Source organism: Octopus bimaculoides, chromosome 10, assembly GCF_046866305.1.
Source record: "Octopus bimaculoides isolate indiv1 chromosome 10, ASM4686630v1, whole genome shotgun sequence".
NCBI lineage: Eukaryota > Metazoa > Mollusca > Cephalopoda > Octopoda > Octopodidae > Octopus > Octopus bimaculoides.
Window position 1 is genome coordinate 46124434 of NC_142937.1, and position 18424 is coordinate 46142857.

General features: G+C 32.1%; 1 protein-coding gene across 4 annotated transcripts in view; it reads right to left on the bottom strand.

Moving 5' to 3' along the window:
• Window positions 1-451: 451 nt before the first annotated feature.
• Window positions 452-18424, bottom strand: part of LOC106874158 (stromal membrane-associated protein 1) — a 127775-nt gene continuing 109802 nt past the window's right edge. For 3 of the 4 annotated variants that reach the window (XM_014921785.3, XM_014921802.3, XM_089358595.1), the window contains 6 exons: window positions 17053-17228; window positions 14062-14200; window positions 11336-11506; window positions 6124-6242; window positions 5476-5637; window positions 452-2998 (listed from right to left, as the gene is read on the bottom strand). In XM_014921785.3, coding sequence (XP_014777271.1) covers window positions 2831-2998; window positions 5476-5637; window positions 6124-6242; window positions 11336-11506; window positions 14062-14200; window positions 17053-17228 — 935 coding nt within the window. In that variant the 3' untranslated portion in view covers window positions 452-2830. The remainder of the gene's footprint in view (window positions 2999-5475; window positions 5638-6123; window positions 6243-11335; window positions 11507-14061; window positions 14201-17052; window positions 17229-18424) is intronic. The other variant, XM_014921812.3, reaches the window with a different exon arrangement.

An 18424-nucleotide genomic window follows, 5' to 3' on the forward strand; every position in this document is an offset into this window, starting at 1 on the left:
TATGTGTGTATGTATATATATATATATATATATATATGTATGTATATATTTATATATATATATATATGTATATATTTTTATATATATATATATATATATATATATATATATATATGCATGCAGATGTATAATTATACATCTACATATGTACATATTTTAATTTTTTTTAAAAGAAATTTTCCTCTCTAAATGAAATATTGAAATGCTTCAGTTGCAAGTGTACAAATATTTACATGTGTGTGTAATTCTGATGATATAACTGTATGAGTACATGCATATTATGCACACACACACACACACACACACACACACGTGTTTTCCTAAAATGCAACATTGACACTATTTATAACTCAGCAGTAACTGAGAGTTCTCATAAAATTAAGGTTTGTACTCAACAGTCACTATAAATTTTGGACATTTGAAATGGTAATGATTGGAAGAAAAGACAGAATTATAATTTTAAAATTAGCTTTATTATTGTTTTCAAATTTAACAGACGGTATTAATAAAGATAATCTGAAGGTAATACTCCACTGAGACTTCATTCTACTGTTGTTTGATGTTGGAACAGTTTCAACTAATGATAGTGGTAATAGTTTTCTATACTTCTGTTGTGGAGTGAAATGAACCTGAAGTTTTGTCACAACTTCAAGAGCTAAACAGTCTTGTAATCCAAATGAGCAGCACGTTACATGCACACACACATGCAGTTTTACAATGTAATTTCAACCTAATTAGTAACTGAGCAAACACACAATGGTAAATGAAGTACTGAACCTGCTATCTTTGGCCATTTTAGCAAAGATGACAGTGGATGGAGTGAAGACATGTCATTGCGATAACAAATACTCAACCAAAGTCTCAGTTATATTTTCAAATTTTATGTTAATATAATTCAAAAAGTGAAGCAAATTTGAATGCACTGAAATAGTTAAAACCTATAGCTATAGATGGAGAGAATGAAATTTGTCTTGTGGCTAGAGAATAGTTATACAGGGTGAAAGCAGATTCAGATACATCAGCAACTTGTCAACTCTTCAAAGCCTAAATTTATAAAGGATCTTTCGTTTCTTCATGCTAACTACTCACAAAACCCAACATAAAGACTTACATTCCATGATTAAAATTTGTTTTAATTTGAGGAATGGGTTTCATAAAGCAGTTTTCGTTCTACATCATTCAAACTGCTAGTAAACATGATTTGAACTGTAAATGGAGAGAAAATGATGGCATTTTAAGGTAAAAATATCTTTCTTTCTTCACTTAATGAAATTTTAATAAAATTAGGATTTTCTTTTTTCATAAATTTGCTATGAATTTAAATTTCCTTTTTAAGTGAAAAGAATAAAAAGACAGTAATTTGACAAATAACTGCTGTCATCTATGCAGTCATTTGCATACAAAAAGAAATGCCAGCACTGAAGCATTCAGAACAGATACATAAATATGTGTCAAACCTTTAGTAATGTTATCTATTATTAAAGACTTCCTACTTGCAAAAGCAATGGCTAAACATTTGGGACAAAATGTTTTTAATAACATTGTAACATTGGCTTTATAATAATAGTAGAGGTAGCATTAACTGATAAATTTGCTTCACTTTATATATATATATATATATACACACACATATATATATATATATATATATATATACACATACATATGTATATATACACATATATATATACACATATATACATACATATATATACACACATATACATACACATATATACATACATATATATATATATATATATATATATATATACACACACATATATATATATACACACATATACATACACATATATACATACATATATATATATATATATATACGGACACACACCACCAGTAATTTACAGACACCTGAAAGAGAAAGAGCTGATAGTTGTTGTTATTGTTGTTGTTATTATTATTATTATTATCATCATCATCATCATCATCATCATCATCATCATAAGACGAAAGAGAGTTACTGATCAGTCTTTTGAGATGTGTTTTTGTCTGCTGAAAGAATCTGAAGAAGAACTTGAAACAAAATATAGTGAAATATAATGGTGTTTTTGCTTTGTTGTTGCTGAGACAATATCTGTTGTATTTATATCACTAAATACAACAGTACACACGCTTCGCTACATCTACACACTCAAATTCTACTTTCACTACCTTCACAAGGTTGACTTATCTTCCCCACCAACTCCTTCTCCTACCATTTACTTCGCAATCAGAATAGTTTTGGTCATTTGTTTTCAGAATCATTTGCTTTTCAAGTAAAAAGATTCTAAATTGTTTTCCTGTTTTGCTTGCATTTTGCTTTTTTTTTTGTTATTTTTCTTTTTATTTTAATTATATTTCCCTCATTCACTTTCACTAGTGAACTTTTCTATTGGTCAGTGTAAAAATTATAAATTAATATTTTATATTATTATCATTAATTATTATTATTATTTTTATTATTATTATTAATTATTATTTTTATTATTAGTATTATTATTATTAATCATTATTATTTACAAAACTTATGTTGAACTGAAAGCTGTATGCCAGCTTTGTTCATTTAATGAAAGGGCAGGAAGTACTGAAGGGATCAAGGAAACACTAAAGAAGGGAATGTTACTGAGTTTTCTCTAGTCATTTCCTTTATTTCCTCCAGCTGCCCATTTACTTCCCATCCACATCTCAGCTATGAAGTCCCAGCTTCTTGCATAACCTAAAAATTGCAGCAAACAGCTGGTTAAGAGCTAGTTCTAGTTGAATGGGGAAAGAAAATAACAAAAAATGAAAAAAAAAATAATAATAATAATATTAATAATAATTTGGATCATTGCCACAAGTTAGTTGATAAAGTCTGTCCTGAAGTAGGCTGCATGCCCCAGGGATTACTAGCTTGATTAGCAGGAGCTCCAACAGGTGGCCGTACTCCCATTTGACCAGTGGGTGGGATGACATTTGATGTATTTAAACGCATCGCTGCTAACTGGTGTTGCATCTGTAAGAAAGACATTGAGAAGAAATTAGTTGTAATGAAAATATGAGAGTTTTGTGGGGTAGAAAGTAAAATAAGTAAAAGATTTAAATTGAGTTCCTTCTACACTAAAACTACAGTGTTTTCTGGCATACAAGTCAAATTTTTCAGACCAAAGTTTAGTCAAAATGGTAGGTCAACTTATACTCCAAGATGATTTTGGAGGACCAAAAATTCCATATGAAATGCAGCAGGACTTGGAGAGATAGATGCAGTATTTGAATGTTTACACAACATCTTTACACTATATGAACTTGTATATTATAATATGGTAATTCCTATTGAATGTCATCATCTCCATCAGTATAATGTGCATTCTTTTCTGTTGGCATGGCTAGAGAAAGATTATACAATTTATCTTAACTATGAAGGGTAATAACTAAGGTCTTATCTTATTCCTTCCATACTATACAGTCCCAAGTAAGGTACTGTATACACATGTCGTTATGTTACAAGAGCAGCTGTATGTTTTGTCATTGTGACCCATCTTTGAAACATATACCCATTTCCTATATATATATCTGCCTACAATTCTATTCTATTACCTCTCTTTTGACTAACATTACATGCATAATGTATCACACATGTATAATGTATCATAGCTGTTGTTTGCAAGTGAGTATGTCTTGGCAGCATGTACAATACTTTTGCTAATTGTTTTAGATGTATAGGTAGTTGCAAGCAGATACAGACAACTTCTGGCCCTCTTACCTCTTGACCCAGCAGGACACCATGGATATGACAACTGAGGTGCAAAAGGGCTGCATCAACACTGGGATAATACTCATTTTTGGTTGATTAGACTAAAGCAAAGTGAAATGAACTGTTTTGCTCAAAGACACAATGCACTGCTTGGTCCAGAAATCAAACTCACAAGCTTACAATCCTGATCCCAATGCTTTAATCACCAGACCATGTGCCCTCACAAATACATAATGTAAACTACAAAATCATCATCATCATCATTTAGCATCCATTTTCCATGCTGGCATGGTTTAGACAGTTTGACTGTGACTGGTAAGCTGGAGAGCTGTTAGGCTGCAGTCTGATTTAGCTTGGTTTTCACAGTCGGATACCCTTCCTAACACTAACCACTCCAAGAGTATAGTGGGGTGCTGGCATGGGTGCCTTTTACCTGGCACTGGTCACAACTACAATTTCACTTGGCTTTACATGAAAAACAAAGTTAATGTCAGAAAAGTTATTATAAAATGCTATCGGCTTTTTTAATCTTTAGGGATCTTAAAAAATACTTACAATCAAGGTTATATTGTACTATGAAATATACCTATAGATTTTAAGTCAAAACTATACATATAGACAGAGATAAATGTCTCGTCTTTACATACAATATTTTTGTGAACAGGATAAGAAAGATAAGCTGGATTAGTTTCAATCCTGTTCTAGAATTTCATCAATGACTGATTATCCTCTTTGCTACATAAATAGCACTGATGCTGATGCCATGTAAAAAGCACTGATGCTGGAGCCATGTACAAAGCACTGGTGTTGGAGCCACATAAAAAGTACCCAGTACACTCTGTAAAGTGCTTCATGTTAGGAAGGGCATGCAGCTGTAGAAACCAAGCCAAAACAGATTATGAAACTTGGTGTGACCTCTGGCCTTGCCTGCTCCTGTCAAGCTGTCCAACCCATGCCAGCCTGGAAGACAGACATTAAATGATGATGATAATCCATAGAGACACTGTTTGTAAAGCCACAATTATTAAAGGCCTAAATGGATAGACTAATGGCATATACAGAACATTGTGTGAAACTAGTTTAATTAATCAACAAAGATGATGTGTTTCCATTTGTTTGTACACAGTGCTGTAATACAGCATAACATTGAAACAAAACCTTATTAATGCACCAGCTAATTATTTTCAAGATCAAGGAACAGAAGGAAACAATGAAGATCTTACAACAAAATTTATGCCAAATGGTTGAACAATAAAATGACTCTGTTTTCTTTTACAATTTTTTTTTAAATGAAGGAAAATAAAGCCTAGTTTAATTGATCCAAATTAGAAAAGCCAACATGCAGAAAAAATATTTGTTATTCTATAAGAAGGACAGTTTCTAAACATATAAACAAATTATTTTTAGATAGATATCCATATTCTGTGTCTTTCTCTGTTCTGCTCAACAAAGCAGGCAACCTGTTCCATATTTATTATTTTTCAATTAACAACCTATTTCACTTCTTTTATTTTTCTTGATTTAAAAGAATTTCATGTGACTAATATTTCAATTTACAGCCAATTTGGGAAATCACTCCACTGTTGAGTGGTTGTATGTAAAACTATTCAGTGCCTCGAGACAGTGATGGCTCAGTTACATATTATTCACTCAACCATTTCTATCACTAACAAATCAGTGATATCACTATAAAAGAAAAGCTGACAATGTTGAATAGATCAATATACAAAATCAATTACCTGTTGCATATTCATTTGGTTCATCTGTGGTTGTGCTTGAGTAGCTGCATACATCCCCATCTGAGGAGGCTGCATCATCATACCAGCTGCTGCTGGCATAGAATTGCTTCCAGGGGCAGTTGCCATCATACCAGTTGCATTCAGTTGATACAAGCCAGGTTGCTGTAATTAAAATATCAGTGAAAATGACAACTAAACTACATTTAATGGGTAGTTCACTTGGTTCAACCAATTATTCATTGAAACTGTACAATAACAGTAGACATGAACAACACATAACACCCATTTCATTAGAGTGAAACTACTAATACATGCATTGTATATGGGAAATGTGCCCCCTCACACCAATTTTTGATATATACTGAAAATGAAGCATATCAATTTTGATTACTTCATTAATGACAATTATTAATTATTTTTGTCACTGCTTTAATTATTTTGGTCCAATTAATCTTGCTAATATGAATTTGGGATGAACTGATGCGAAAACAATTTAGTGATTTATTCTTAGAATAATATGAATGGGTTTTATATTTTGTTGGACAATCCCAGTTTTGAAAATACATATACTAAAGCTAGTGAATAACCATTATCATCTGATATTAATGTTCAACGAAGGGTTATAGACTTTAAATAATCATAACTTACTGGCATGCCAACTAATCCTGGATTCACCATCCCTGTCATGCCTTGCTGTACAGCCATAGAATTGTTGGCTGGCATTGTTGGCTGAACATTGATTCCTTGGGCTGGCATATACATCCCCCCTGAAAGTTAAAGAAGTTTATGAAAACATTTAAATGCTCAGTTTTTACAATTATATGAGAAATGATCTTTTTAGTTATGAGCATTTCAACAAAAAGATATTCAGAGTAAAATGAAGGAATAGTTTGAAATAAACATGTTCAAGTTTCTCTATCTAAACAATGGTAGGTAGAAGTTATGCGTGACACTGTCTTTTGCAATAAAAAGATGCCATTATTTCTCAGCTTGGCAAATAACTGAGTTACTACTGAGCCATTTAGAGGAAAGAATAACTACAAACAAAATGACCTATATTTAAATAAGGCAAAGGAGAAGAAATAAATGAAATTAAATTTAGGAATAAATTATTCTTAAGTTTGAAGTTACAGAAAAGTTTACCAAAAAGAAAACAAAGTTGATATATCGCAAAATTAGGTATGCGAGTACAATGTGAAAGATGCTGAAAAGAGGTGGAGAAGAGAAAGGAATATAACATGTATCATACAATAAAAGAAAGGAAGTATGGTGCATCTTTGACATGAAAAACTGCAGAGACTATATTTTTCATAAAGAATATACATTTTCTCTCATACTTTTATCTATCTTTTACACCCCATCTTGTAGCATAAAGTTACCCTCTCGGGGTTTGTTGAATTGCAAACTGCATGCTGGCCTCACTAGTGCTGGTGGCATGAAAAAAGCACCCAGTCCAACCCATGCCAGCATGGAATATGGATGTTAAATGATCAAGATGAAGCTGAATATACAGTAATATGTCAGTATAATCAGATTGATGATAATAGATAACTAATTTATAGTTATACATATGTAATGTAAATAAAAATATTTCAATACCAACAGGTTACAACCATTTACTTGGTCTTAATTATTGTCTGTTTATGAGTTGCTATACTGATAACTTTAGCTTCCAGTGGTATCGGATATAGAAGTTATGAAATGTATACAATTATGCTTCAGAGCAAACACTTCCAAAGAGCATTAAGACAGTTCATCGTTGGTTAGTATTTCAAGTCATAAAGCCACTAGGTTATTTCATTCAGCTGTTCTGTCTTCAGATTGTAATGTTTGTTTTTGTTTTAATTCATGAAGAACAACAATTGTTTAACTCTGGAAATTGAATAGGTGTTGAATTATTGCTATAAGCAGTGTTTCTTGGAATGTTTTGAGCTGGTTTTGCAGTATGAAATGTAAATAAATGAAGATGATGATTCCAGAGATCTAGGAAAGATAACAATGAGAATAACTTATATATATCAAAAACAAATAGTTGGCCACAATGGATACAAATAAATATCAATCTGCAAAAATATACCCAGTGAGGAGAAACCAAGCCCCAGCCCTGCTACCACAAAAAAAAAAAAAAAAAGAAAAAACTCAGGAGATATAAACAAGTACATTAGAAATGTGATAGACAATTACAATTCTAATAAAAAGAAAAAGAAAGTATTGAAACTTTGCTAATCAATCTAACTTGAATATCTCAATGTTTTTTGTTAACTTTAGTTGTCTTTTTTGCGTGCCCTTGATAAATTTTTACGTATGAATATTCATCATCACCATCATTGTTTTAATGTCTACTTTTCTATGATTTCATGGGTTTATATAAGCCCTCACTGAGGTAGAATTTGCTACAGCTGGATGCTCTTTCCATTGCCAACCATCGCCTGTTTCCAAGCAAGGTAATATTTCCCCTAGTCTACTGAACAATGAATAGTACAGACATCATTTGTATTAGTGATGACTCATTAATTGCAATCAGCACACGCGTCAAGATAAGGGGAATACAGACCTTCTCTCTATCTATCTATCTCTCTCTCTCTCTCTCACACACACCATGAGCTTCTAGTTTCTTATTTCTTTATTGCCCACAAGGTGCTAACACAGAGGGGACAAACAAGGACAAACAAACGGATTAAGTCGATTATATTGACCCCAGTGCGTAACTGGAACTTATTTAATCGACCCCGAAAGGATGAAAGGCAAAGTCGACCTCGGCAGAATTTGAACTCAGAGTGTAGCAGCAGACGAAATATCGCAAAGCATTTCGCCCGGCGTGCTAACGTTTCTGCCAGCTCGCCGCCTTACATGAGCTTCTAGTTTCTGCCAAGCAAATGTCACTCGCAAGGTGTTGGTCAACCTACACCTATAACAACGGATACCAGCTGACAGTGTCAATGCAGTGAAGTGAACCTCTAATCACATGGCTTCAAAGCAAACTTCTCAAACAAACAGTCATGCCAGAATTATTTTAGTTTTACTTTAGTCTATTTTCCCCTCAAGTATTAATATATAAGTATTCATAAATCCCATTTCTATATTACAAGGCTTTATTCACAATGTATCATTTTATGTACATCTTGCTGTTTTGATGTGTTAAAAGAAAAAAAGGAAAGAAACTGAGGTAAACAAAAAAAAAAAAAACTAATCTTGTGCAAATAAAGATCTTAAGAGTTTCACTGTTTCATTTTCCTTTTGACATTCCATTCAAATTCATCACATCTCAATCTGAATGGAAAGAGGAAACTTTTATTCTTTTATGTTAGTTCAGTATCATGGTTAAGCACCATCTAATAATCTGGTGCTATTCTAACTTGGATTTTGGCAATGAAAAAGTGGAAACTTTAAAACATTGCCAGAATTGTGAGAGCATTAGAAAAATGTCTTGCAGTATTTCTTCAGACTCATATATATATATATATATATATATATAGAGAGAGAGAGAGAGAGAGGCAGACAGGGGGGAAAAAGAGCAGGGAGATAAAAGAATATACTATGCCATTTAGAAATGGAATCCAAAGAAGGAACATCAGTCACAAAGAAAATTTAGAACTCTTACTTATAACTGTTTTGCAGGCTGAAAGTCATTCAGTTTGGGATAATTTGGAAATTCATGCCTATTTCAAGGACATTAGTAAGGTGAAGCTGAGATGCATGAAGTGGGAATTGAAACCAGGCTGCAGAAGTCATTCCATCCTTTTTCAAATTCCCAGTATGAGTTTTGATGTAAATGTGTACATTGCCATTCATTAAGTAATATTGCCATATCTCTTTTGAGAAGGGTATCCAGTATTATGTTGACATTCTACACAGTAATTGTTTTAAATAGGTACAAGAGCAAAATTTTCAGGGAAAATACTTTAGTCAGTTGAATTCAATCTAGCATATTAAGGCGCTTATTTTATTGATCTAAGTCACTAAAAAACACTTTAAGTTTTGAAATTACAAACAAGGAAAGGAGTAAACTAAATACGTCTATAGTTCTTGCATTGGGCAGCAAATATTGAAAAAAAAAGTCAAAAATAAATAATTGTGTTTAAAAAACAGAGTTAAATGTCATCTATAGAGATAACATCTGTACTTATCAGTAAGAATAGAATGCATGAGGTTTATAAATGTGCATTTACAGATATATTTATTAATAGCAAGCATGCACTAAGAGGCGTGTACATGTATGTGTGTACATATGTGTGCATGTGTGTATGTATGTTCATATAAGTTATTGATTAGGATTTTAAGATAGATAGTATTAACTCTTTTGAGACCATATTTCTGTTCAAATACACCACCTTTGTTTCAATTCATTTGAAAAATAACGAAGAATTTAATGAAATAATTTTGTTATTAAGCTGGTATTTGAAACATAAATCAGCATGAAATTTTGATGGGAAATTTTAATTTAGATAACTTTGAGGTCTCTGTGTAGTAGCTAAATTTCCTTCAAATCATACCCTAAACTCTGAAAGTTTATAACATAGAATAGGGGTGGTCTCAGGTGCGTTGGTACCAAAAGAGTTGAATAGGTCTTGCATGGCATGTGACAGATATAAATTCCAAGTCTTATCAGTATAATTGTTATTTTTATTTTAACCTCAGATTTGGTGTTTAGAAATGTTTAATGTTTAATCAATATATTTCATTGTGCTTGCTATCATATTTGAAGATATTTTTATAAATTCTTAAGTAAATAAACAAAATAATTTTTTCTTTTCTCTATTTTATAATTATGTCTCCATGACAACATGGTTAGAAGATTGTTTGAAAAATTTTGAACATTGCTATTGTTGGAATCAGCATGATACTATTCCTTCAGCTAACTTTTTGTCTAAGAAAGAAGCACCTTATCCGACAGTCAAATTGAGGTAAGCAAAATAATGTATCTTGCTCAGACATACAATACAATCCGTACTGTGTATGTATGCATGTTTAATCTTACTGTGAAGTTCAAAAGAGCACATAACAATCTTTACAAAGTTTATACATGATTGATTGAAAGAGCACAAGCATACTCAATTATTTTGAGTTGGAGGAGGTTCAAGTAGGAACTGAAACTATGATTGTTCTATTGTTGATCATAATTGTTTAATTTTCTTTCTGACCATTTTTATTTCACCCCACACGAGATCATCCATACTAAAGTGTTCATATTTAAGTTAAAATCTTAATAAAAATTTCATTACAATGTAAAGGAATAACATGGGATTTCAGTTGGTCAACATGTTACATAACATAAACCAATATATAAAGCTAAAGGTATTTTATTAAACTCTTCTCTTTCATTATATAGAAAGTTAAGTGAGACATCTAGGCAGTCTACTCATTAAAATTTTAATCAGGAAACTGTTGACTTGAAATGACATCTCCACAGTAAGACTAAGTGTGTTTATGGATTATTGTAGGCATGGCTGTGTGATCTAACATATAATTAACTTTGTGGAACACAATAGCTGCAGTAGTAAGGATTGAACTCATGACCCTGTAGTCAGTAGCCTAGTGCCTTGGCTGCACAAAAATGAAGAATATGTGATAAAAGATATCACAATAGAACATTACTAAAAACATCTAATTATAGTTAGGTAAAGAAGAAAAAAGAAAAAGACAATGCAAATGAATTAGTTGAAAGTACAAGGATTAAGGGAGGAAGGTAAATGGATGTGAACTACATGAGTTCAAAAGTTCATTGCAAACTAGAATATTGTAGATTGGTGTGAATATGTGAGAAAGACAAAATAAATAAATAAATAAATAAAGAGTAAAATATAGAAAGCCATTGCAAGGAAGCACCATCAAAATAGAACCCAGTCACCAAAAGATGTACCTGGAGTGGTTGTGTCTGTAAACAACTTGTATTGGTTGACAGGTTCAGTATTAGGCTGCTGAGCCAAGAACATAGAGCCTTGGGGAGCCATGCCAGGTTGGCTAAACATTTGCTGACCACTGAAGAAGGAAGGCACTTGGCTGTAGGCACCCCCTACAATAGGACTTGCAACTATATCCAAACAATGCAACAGGGAGAATAATTTTAGTCATTTCATCTCTGCTAATAATATATTCAAAGTTATAAATATTAAACAATTAGATATACTGATTTAATAATTACATGCTTGTAATAATAATAATAGCATTCAATAAAGCCTTATAAGCACTAAATTTAGTGCTAATGGACTTTAATTACTTTAGAATTGCTTCATTAAAATATTGCAGTTAGCTTGGTAAAGCCTATATATCCAGTACTTGTGTCTATTTATACAGCTATAATGTGTGTGTGAATGAATATCTATGAATGTCTCATGCTTTAGTGCAATTAATAGAGTAAAATTGCTTGAACTATTGTGATCAGAACCATCAGCTAAAAAAGCATTAGCTTCCAACAAAGGAGAAGATGGGAGCTGTAGCACTGATGCTGTTCCTGTGAACATTATTAGTAAGATAGCTACATTTGAAAATTGAAACTGAACCCCAGAATAGGATTATCAGGAAGCCACATTTTGATTAATGGTTGTTAAATTTGTGAATTACTATCAAACACATACATGACTTCTGTGCACAATGTGTAATTATAGTAGCATATTGCAAATAAGTTTGCTGTTACAAACACTATTGGTTAGAGACAGACTTAGCTGGTCTGCTGTTGAAATTTAATGCCAATTTCCTTCAGAACCAAGATAGATTGAGATAGAAATGTCACATCTTCCTTGTGCCTACTACATAATACAAAAGATGTGCTGTGTGCAGCAGCTTTTAAACAGGATTCTGTTTTCCATTGTAATTTGTTAAGCACTCTACTACTTCAGACATGTTCTCAAATAGCAAATTGATTTGTTGTTACAATTACATATTGATGCTTTGAGGTGTACAATTATTCCTATTAATTTTATTTATCTCGTTATTTTTCTCATCAGTACAACTGTAGCCTAAGTTTAACATTGTTGTGATATTTGTGATTGATGGGGGAAATGTTTCCAGAACACCTCAAATAAGTTAATAGCAATGTTGGTTACTATACTCAGAACCTTTTGCTGATGAGGAAAGGCTTAGAATTTTGATTTCTATATAATAATTAATTGCTTAGTTTTTATATGGGTAGTACTTCCTAAAAGTGAGATGAAGCATTTTGTTTAGTTGTACAATGCAATAATTATGTTACAGTGGTATTGTGTTTATCTTTATAGCCCTTATATATTATTACACATCAGTTTTTATTTATCAAGAATAAGCAGTTAGCATTTTCTTCTCTGTGATAGCAGCAGTACATTAAGATAACAAGTAATAGAAAATATATATAAAGATAAACATCTGGTTTGTTGATTCTGAGTCATCAGCAAGATCTAGAATGACATATTGAGACCAACAACAAAATCTTGATTATGTGTCCCTCAAACATTTCCAATCATTAGAGCAATCACGTTCTTTCTAAATTTTTTTCTAACTTTGGAATACTGACCAACTCTATTGCTAAATTAGAGAGAGAAAATGGGGTGTCTTAGAACTGACACTTGTCTACCAGGTCATTATTTTACTGAGAATTGTGTATCTTTGACAGAATGAGTTAATCCTTAATTCTACAGCAGGTAGAGTTTAGTGCACACTACTGAAGGATACAAGAGTGGAGTGGGTGGTGGTGGTGATGATGGTGGTCATTATCAGGTTAAAAACTGATATTCAGCCATTGGAAGCAAGTCAATCCTATTTCTGATAAATATTAATTAAGATGTTGCTTTATTACTTAATTTTTATACACTTCTAGGGCTAAAGTAAGTTTAAGCAATATTAAAAAACACACAAAAGCAACTCAAAAGTAAAGGTAAAAATGTAAGCAATCAAATTACAAGTCAACAAAAATTGAAAAAAAAAAAAGACAAAAAATGTTTGTTGTTCAAACTGAGCTTTAAAACAAATAATAATTAATTGTAATTATCTATTATTCCAATAACATCAGCAATAATAACACAAAGGATAAAAGATGGTTAAGAGATTTCACAATTAATTAAAATGCAACATTTATTAACATTACTACATTTTACAGTAGATAGTGGTAGTTGAAGTGTATCCATTCACACATATATAAGTACATTTATTTCTTTAAATTTGTTCTTCCATGCTGGCATGAATCAACATGAAAGCTACAAATACAAATATCAGCATTTCAATTTTCATTAAGTAATTTTATGATAAAAAAAAGTAGTTTTTGTAGAAATCAAAACTGAGACGACACATTTTTTTTTCTCAATAAATTCATTAATATATTTTGTCTATGACATATTGGTATTAGTGACATACAAACAGTTTGTCCAATACCATAATTATTCCCTTGAAATAACAACAGAAATATTTCCTTTAGGGAACAATTTCTCAAACTCCAAATATACATATACTTGTTCATCCTCTCTACGGAGGAATGTGAATCAGAGAAATCAGAATTAGTTCTCTAACTGGTGATAAAGTTTCTGGAGTTAGGTGAAGAGAAAGTGATTCCATCTCAGTAATGGTAAATAAAAAGCTGAAGAAGGTAAAAGTTGTGAAGAAAAATTTTGCATGCTATACCTGGAACGCCGAAGATGTTCTGTTGCTGGGGAGTTGAAGATCCATACAATGCCATTATGGATTCTTTCGTGGTCTTATCATTACCACTCTTAGCATCAGAACTGGCACTGGTGAAAAGAGAATCATCAAATGCTCCATTCTGGAAAGAAACAGTTGTCTTAGATATTTATGGACTAACATTTAAATGATCAGGGAATTCATACCTTCCATGGTTAAAACTAAAGTATGCTGGAGCCAATGGGGGAGGTTCTACATGTTTACTTAACCTGAAAGAAATAGAAGGTAAATTTCCTTCAAATCACACCTTACAGATTTAAATAAGATAGGGAAATATTACTTAATGTAGCTCTCTTATGCACACCTCAAAAGACAGGACAGTGACAGTTGGAATACCTTTGGTTATAAGTTTGCTCATTTGGAATTTGAATTGAGATAAACATGTGTGTATAGTGATTAGGTCAGTCAGTCTGCAAACCCAAAGATATTACATAAAATAGTCATATCTACTTGTATTTTATTTGATCTCCAAATATTATAAGTCATCACTTTTAGATAGATATATTCACTATCAATACTGCAAGATACCTTTTGTTATACATAGATATATTAATTTTCCCTTGGTAGTATGGCAGGAGTGATTTTTGTTGAAGCAATTATTTTTACAATTGATTGCTCCTCTTGTCACTCAATAGTGATGTTGGCTCATGCTGTGAAATGAGTTCACTACCAATCATATGGAAGTAGAATTGTGCACTTCTCTCCAGATTGCTCAACTGATATAAAACAAGTTCCACAATTAAGTGGTTAACAATAGCAATGTCCAACTCCAAAAAAAAAAACAAAACCCATGAATGTGAGCCTCTTTGTGTTTGCTAGAGCTGTTGGAAATAGAAGACAAATCTTCACTAAATTTTACTTACCCACCTTATTGAAATATTGGTATATAGGCTAATAATATGAAAATGCATTCTACATTCATAATTCTTATTATACACACATGGCATATTCCTTAGGGCAAGGAAATTATAGCATATATTGATAGTAAGGCAAGCCTTTAAAAAAAGTTACTCCTTGATAGGAAATTGTAAGGGAATTTGGTCTAAACAAAATTTCTTAAACCATCTTCATAGTATATTATGAATTTAGCACTGCCAAGCCTTTCAAAGATAGTTTTATGTAATTTAATTTTATAAAAGAGAAAGAAATTTAATTTTATAAAAGAGAAAGAAAAAGATTAATGTAGATATATATTAATTCTTATGTACATGTTTCTCTAAGAATGAACAAGTTAAGAAATGATGCATTAGACAATGTAGTCTAGATATGGCCACAACTAAAATGCATTTGATCACATGTTTACTCGATCAAGTTCAATCTAGGTGCTAACAGGAAATTTGGACTCTGCTACTAAACTCGTTTCTTTGTTGCCAAATAAATGAAGTACAGTGATACAATAAGAACTTGCTAACTTTTCAGTTGAAAAGTTAACAACCACTGCAACCCCATCAGAAAATGATAAGCTTGGAGAAATGTTTAAAGCAAGTTTAGAAATTTATCATTCATATATATGTAAAATTAAACAGAATTAACCTTACAAAATTGATGTAATTACATAAACTAAGATTCAGTTTCCCAAAACAAAAGTAAAACTATTTAAAAAAGTTTTTGCCTTAAACAACACTACTTTTACAGATTTTTTGTATAACAATTTTTCCATGCTCTCTTGGGTTAAACATCTACAAAAATGTGACTATCTGTATGGAATGTTATGTCATGTGGAGTCACCTGAATGCCCACTTTTAATACAAACCAATAAACTATAAAGTAGAAGTAGAGATAAGAATAGAAAGGAACACATATTGCATACTCCTGTATTTTAAAACTCTCATCTACTGTAAATAATAAAATAGAAATAGGAGTAGAATGAATTAATATTATATTAGCAACAGTTTCAGGAGGAGAGTTGGTAGAATTGTTAGGACACTGGACAAAATGCTTTGCAGAATTTCATCCCTCTTTATATTCTGGGTTCAAATTACACTGAGGTCAATTTTGTTGTTTATCCTTTTGGGATTGATGAAATAAATATCAGTTGAGCACTGGGGTCGATGTAATCAACTAGCTCCCTCCCCCAAATTTTAAGCCTTGTGTCAACAGTAGAAAGGATTATATAAATGACAGTTAATTATACAAAATCAGAGCAGTATTTTCTAAAGCTAAGGTAACAATACCTATATACTAACTGGTACATTAGCATCATACATGTGGGTAGCAATGCACTGAAAGTATTTCAATGGAGTGAAATTTCATAATACTAGAGACTTCCTTTTCATGAGAGTAATCATAACTGTAACTGGGGTTAAAAGCAGACTAAAATTTCAGGATAAGTAAAGCTTAACAAGAAATTGAAAGTGAAATAAAGATGCTAATAACTGTAATTTAATTTCAGATCCCAATTGATTAATGATAACCAAAGTATTTATTTTATGATTATTTGAAAACACAGTGACAAACAGATTAAAATGTCAATCTTTAGTATCAAAAAAAATTTCTGTACTTCATTCTTGAACCTCAAGAGAAATTACATTTTTAAGAGAGAGACGTTCTATAAGACACTGTAAGGAGAACAAAAATGTATGTGCTGTGTTGCTAACAGACTAGCTACACTGAAATGATGGTTTTAGTGTCACTCAATCAAAAGGTTCTTTGGTTTGAAGTCAGAACACTTTCAAATCAGAGGAATTTAAGATGTTTTGCACCAACAAGGTGTCTAGTTACAACGATCCACCAGTCCTGTAGCAACGCAAAGAGATTTACCTTCCTAGCTCAAATCTGTAACCACACCATCATTAAAATCAATGAACTATCAACAAAATGCATCATGTAATCAGATGAACATGAAATTCTTTACAAGATGATTACTGTAGGAAAAACATGCATTTTAGTTACTAGTTAAATCCAAATGAAAATAGGTAAAAATATGTATTGTACTTGTTGGAATGCCTGTTGGCTGGAATTGGCAGTGTTTGTAGGTGTCTGTCCAGAGGTTTGGCTTTGAACAGCATTTATAGGAGCAGCAGGTGCTGCATTTGCTGTAGAAGCTCCACTGCTTCCAAGGAAGTCATCTAATAGGTTTGCATTGTTTGCAGAAGATTCACCAGGAGAGCCTGATAATGAAAATAAAATGAAATTTAAAAACAAAACTTAAATATGACTGTTATAAAATATAATTGATGGATTAGCAGAATCATTAAAGCATTCATGAAAATGTCTTAAAGTATTAACTAAATATGGCTCTTTATGTTCAGAGCCAACCAAGATGAATCCCATTTTGGTAGGCTTTATCTTCCAAAGTTGACCAAATAAGTATCAGCTGACTACCAAAGTTTATTTAATCAATCAACCTCTCCTATTAAATTTCTAGTCTTGTGTGCATGCTAAAATTACTACTACTTCTACTACTATAAATATCACTTCTGCTGCTGTCACCATCACTACCACTACCTACCTCTACAGCTGCAATTTGATCCAGGCACTGTAAACCATTGATCAATCTTTAAAAATGTTGAAATACAGCCATTAAAACCATCACATTCTCTTTTCACTTGATTTGTTGCTACTGGGTATGTGGGATGGAGAAATAGAGTACTGGTACCAAACTACAAGCCACAGAATATAGATAGCAACATCCCATTCATTGTCAGTAGATGAAATGGGACTTAAGTCAGTCACATAAACACAGATCTTGGAACATGGCTGGACAGATTCAACAATCCGATGGCAACAGTCTGAGATAGGGAGAAGTATAATGTTTGTGATTGACTGTAATGTAATGACTGGGAAAGGTAATTTTAAAAAGCTTTAAGAAACAACAACTGGTCTAACAAATAAAAATAGCCATTAAAAAAAAAATACATGATAATGCATAAGAAATCAATTATTTCCTAATTGCACATTAGTTTACTTTGTCATAGTAGTAAATGCACATAGTGTACTTTCTCATAGTACAAGTTTCAACCAGTGTTGTATGTGTAACTGAATACATTAGCGGCAAGAACAGGCATGGCTAAAACCTCTCCAAGGCGGTGCCTCAGCCTGTCTCCAGTACAATGACTGAAACAAGTAAAAGATCAAAGATAAATATATACACTCACGCGCACGACACGAGTCCGCACATAGAAGTCAAAGGAGATAACTCATAAAGCTCGGAGTTGTCTCCCTTAGCTTTATTATCAAATTGAGTGGCTAAACCAGTAAAGTTATGTAAGTGTCAAACGGTGTTCAGTTTACTGAACATAAAACTATCGTTACGTAACTACTTCGCTAATTTTCTCAAACGATTAAAAATAAAAATAGTAGCAAA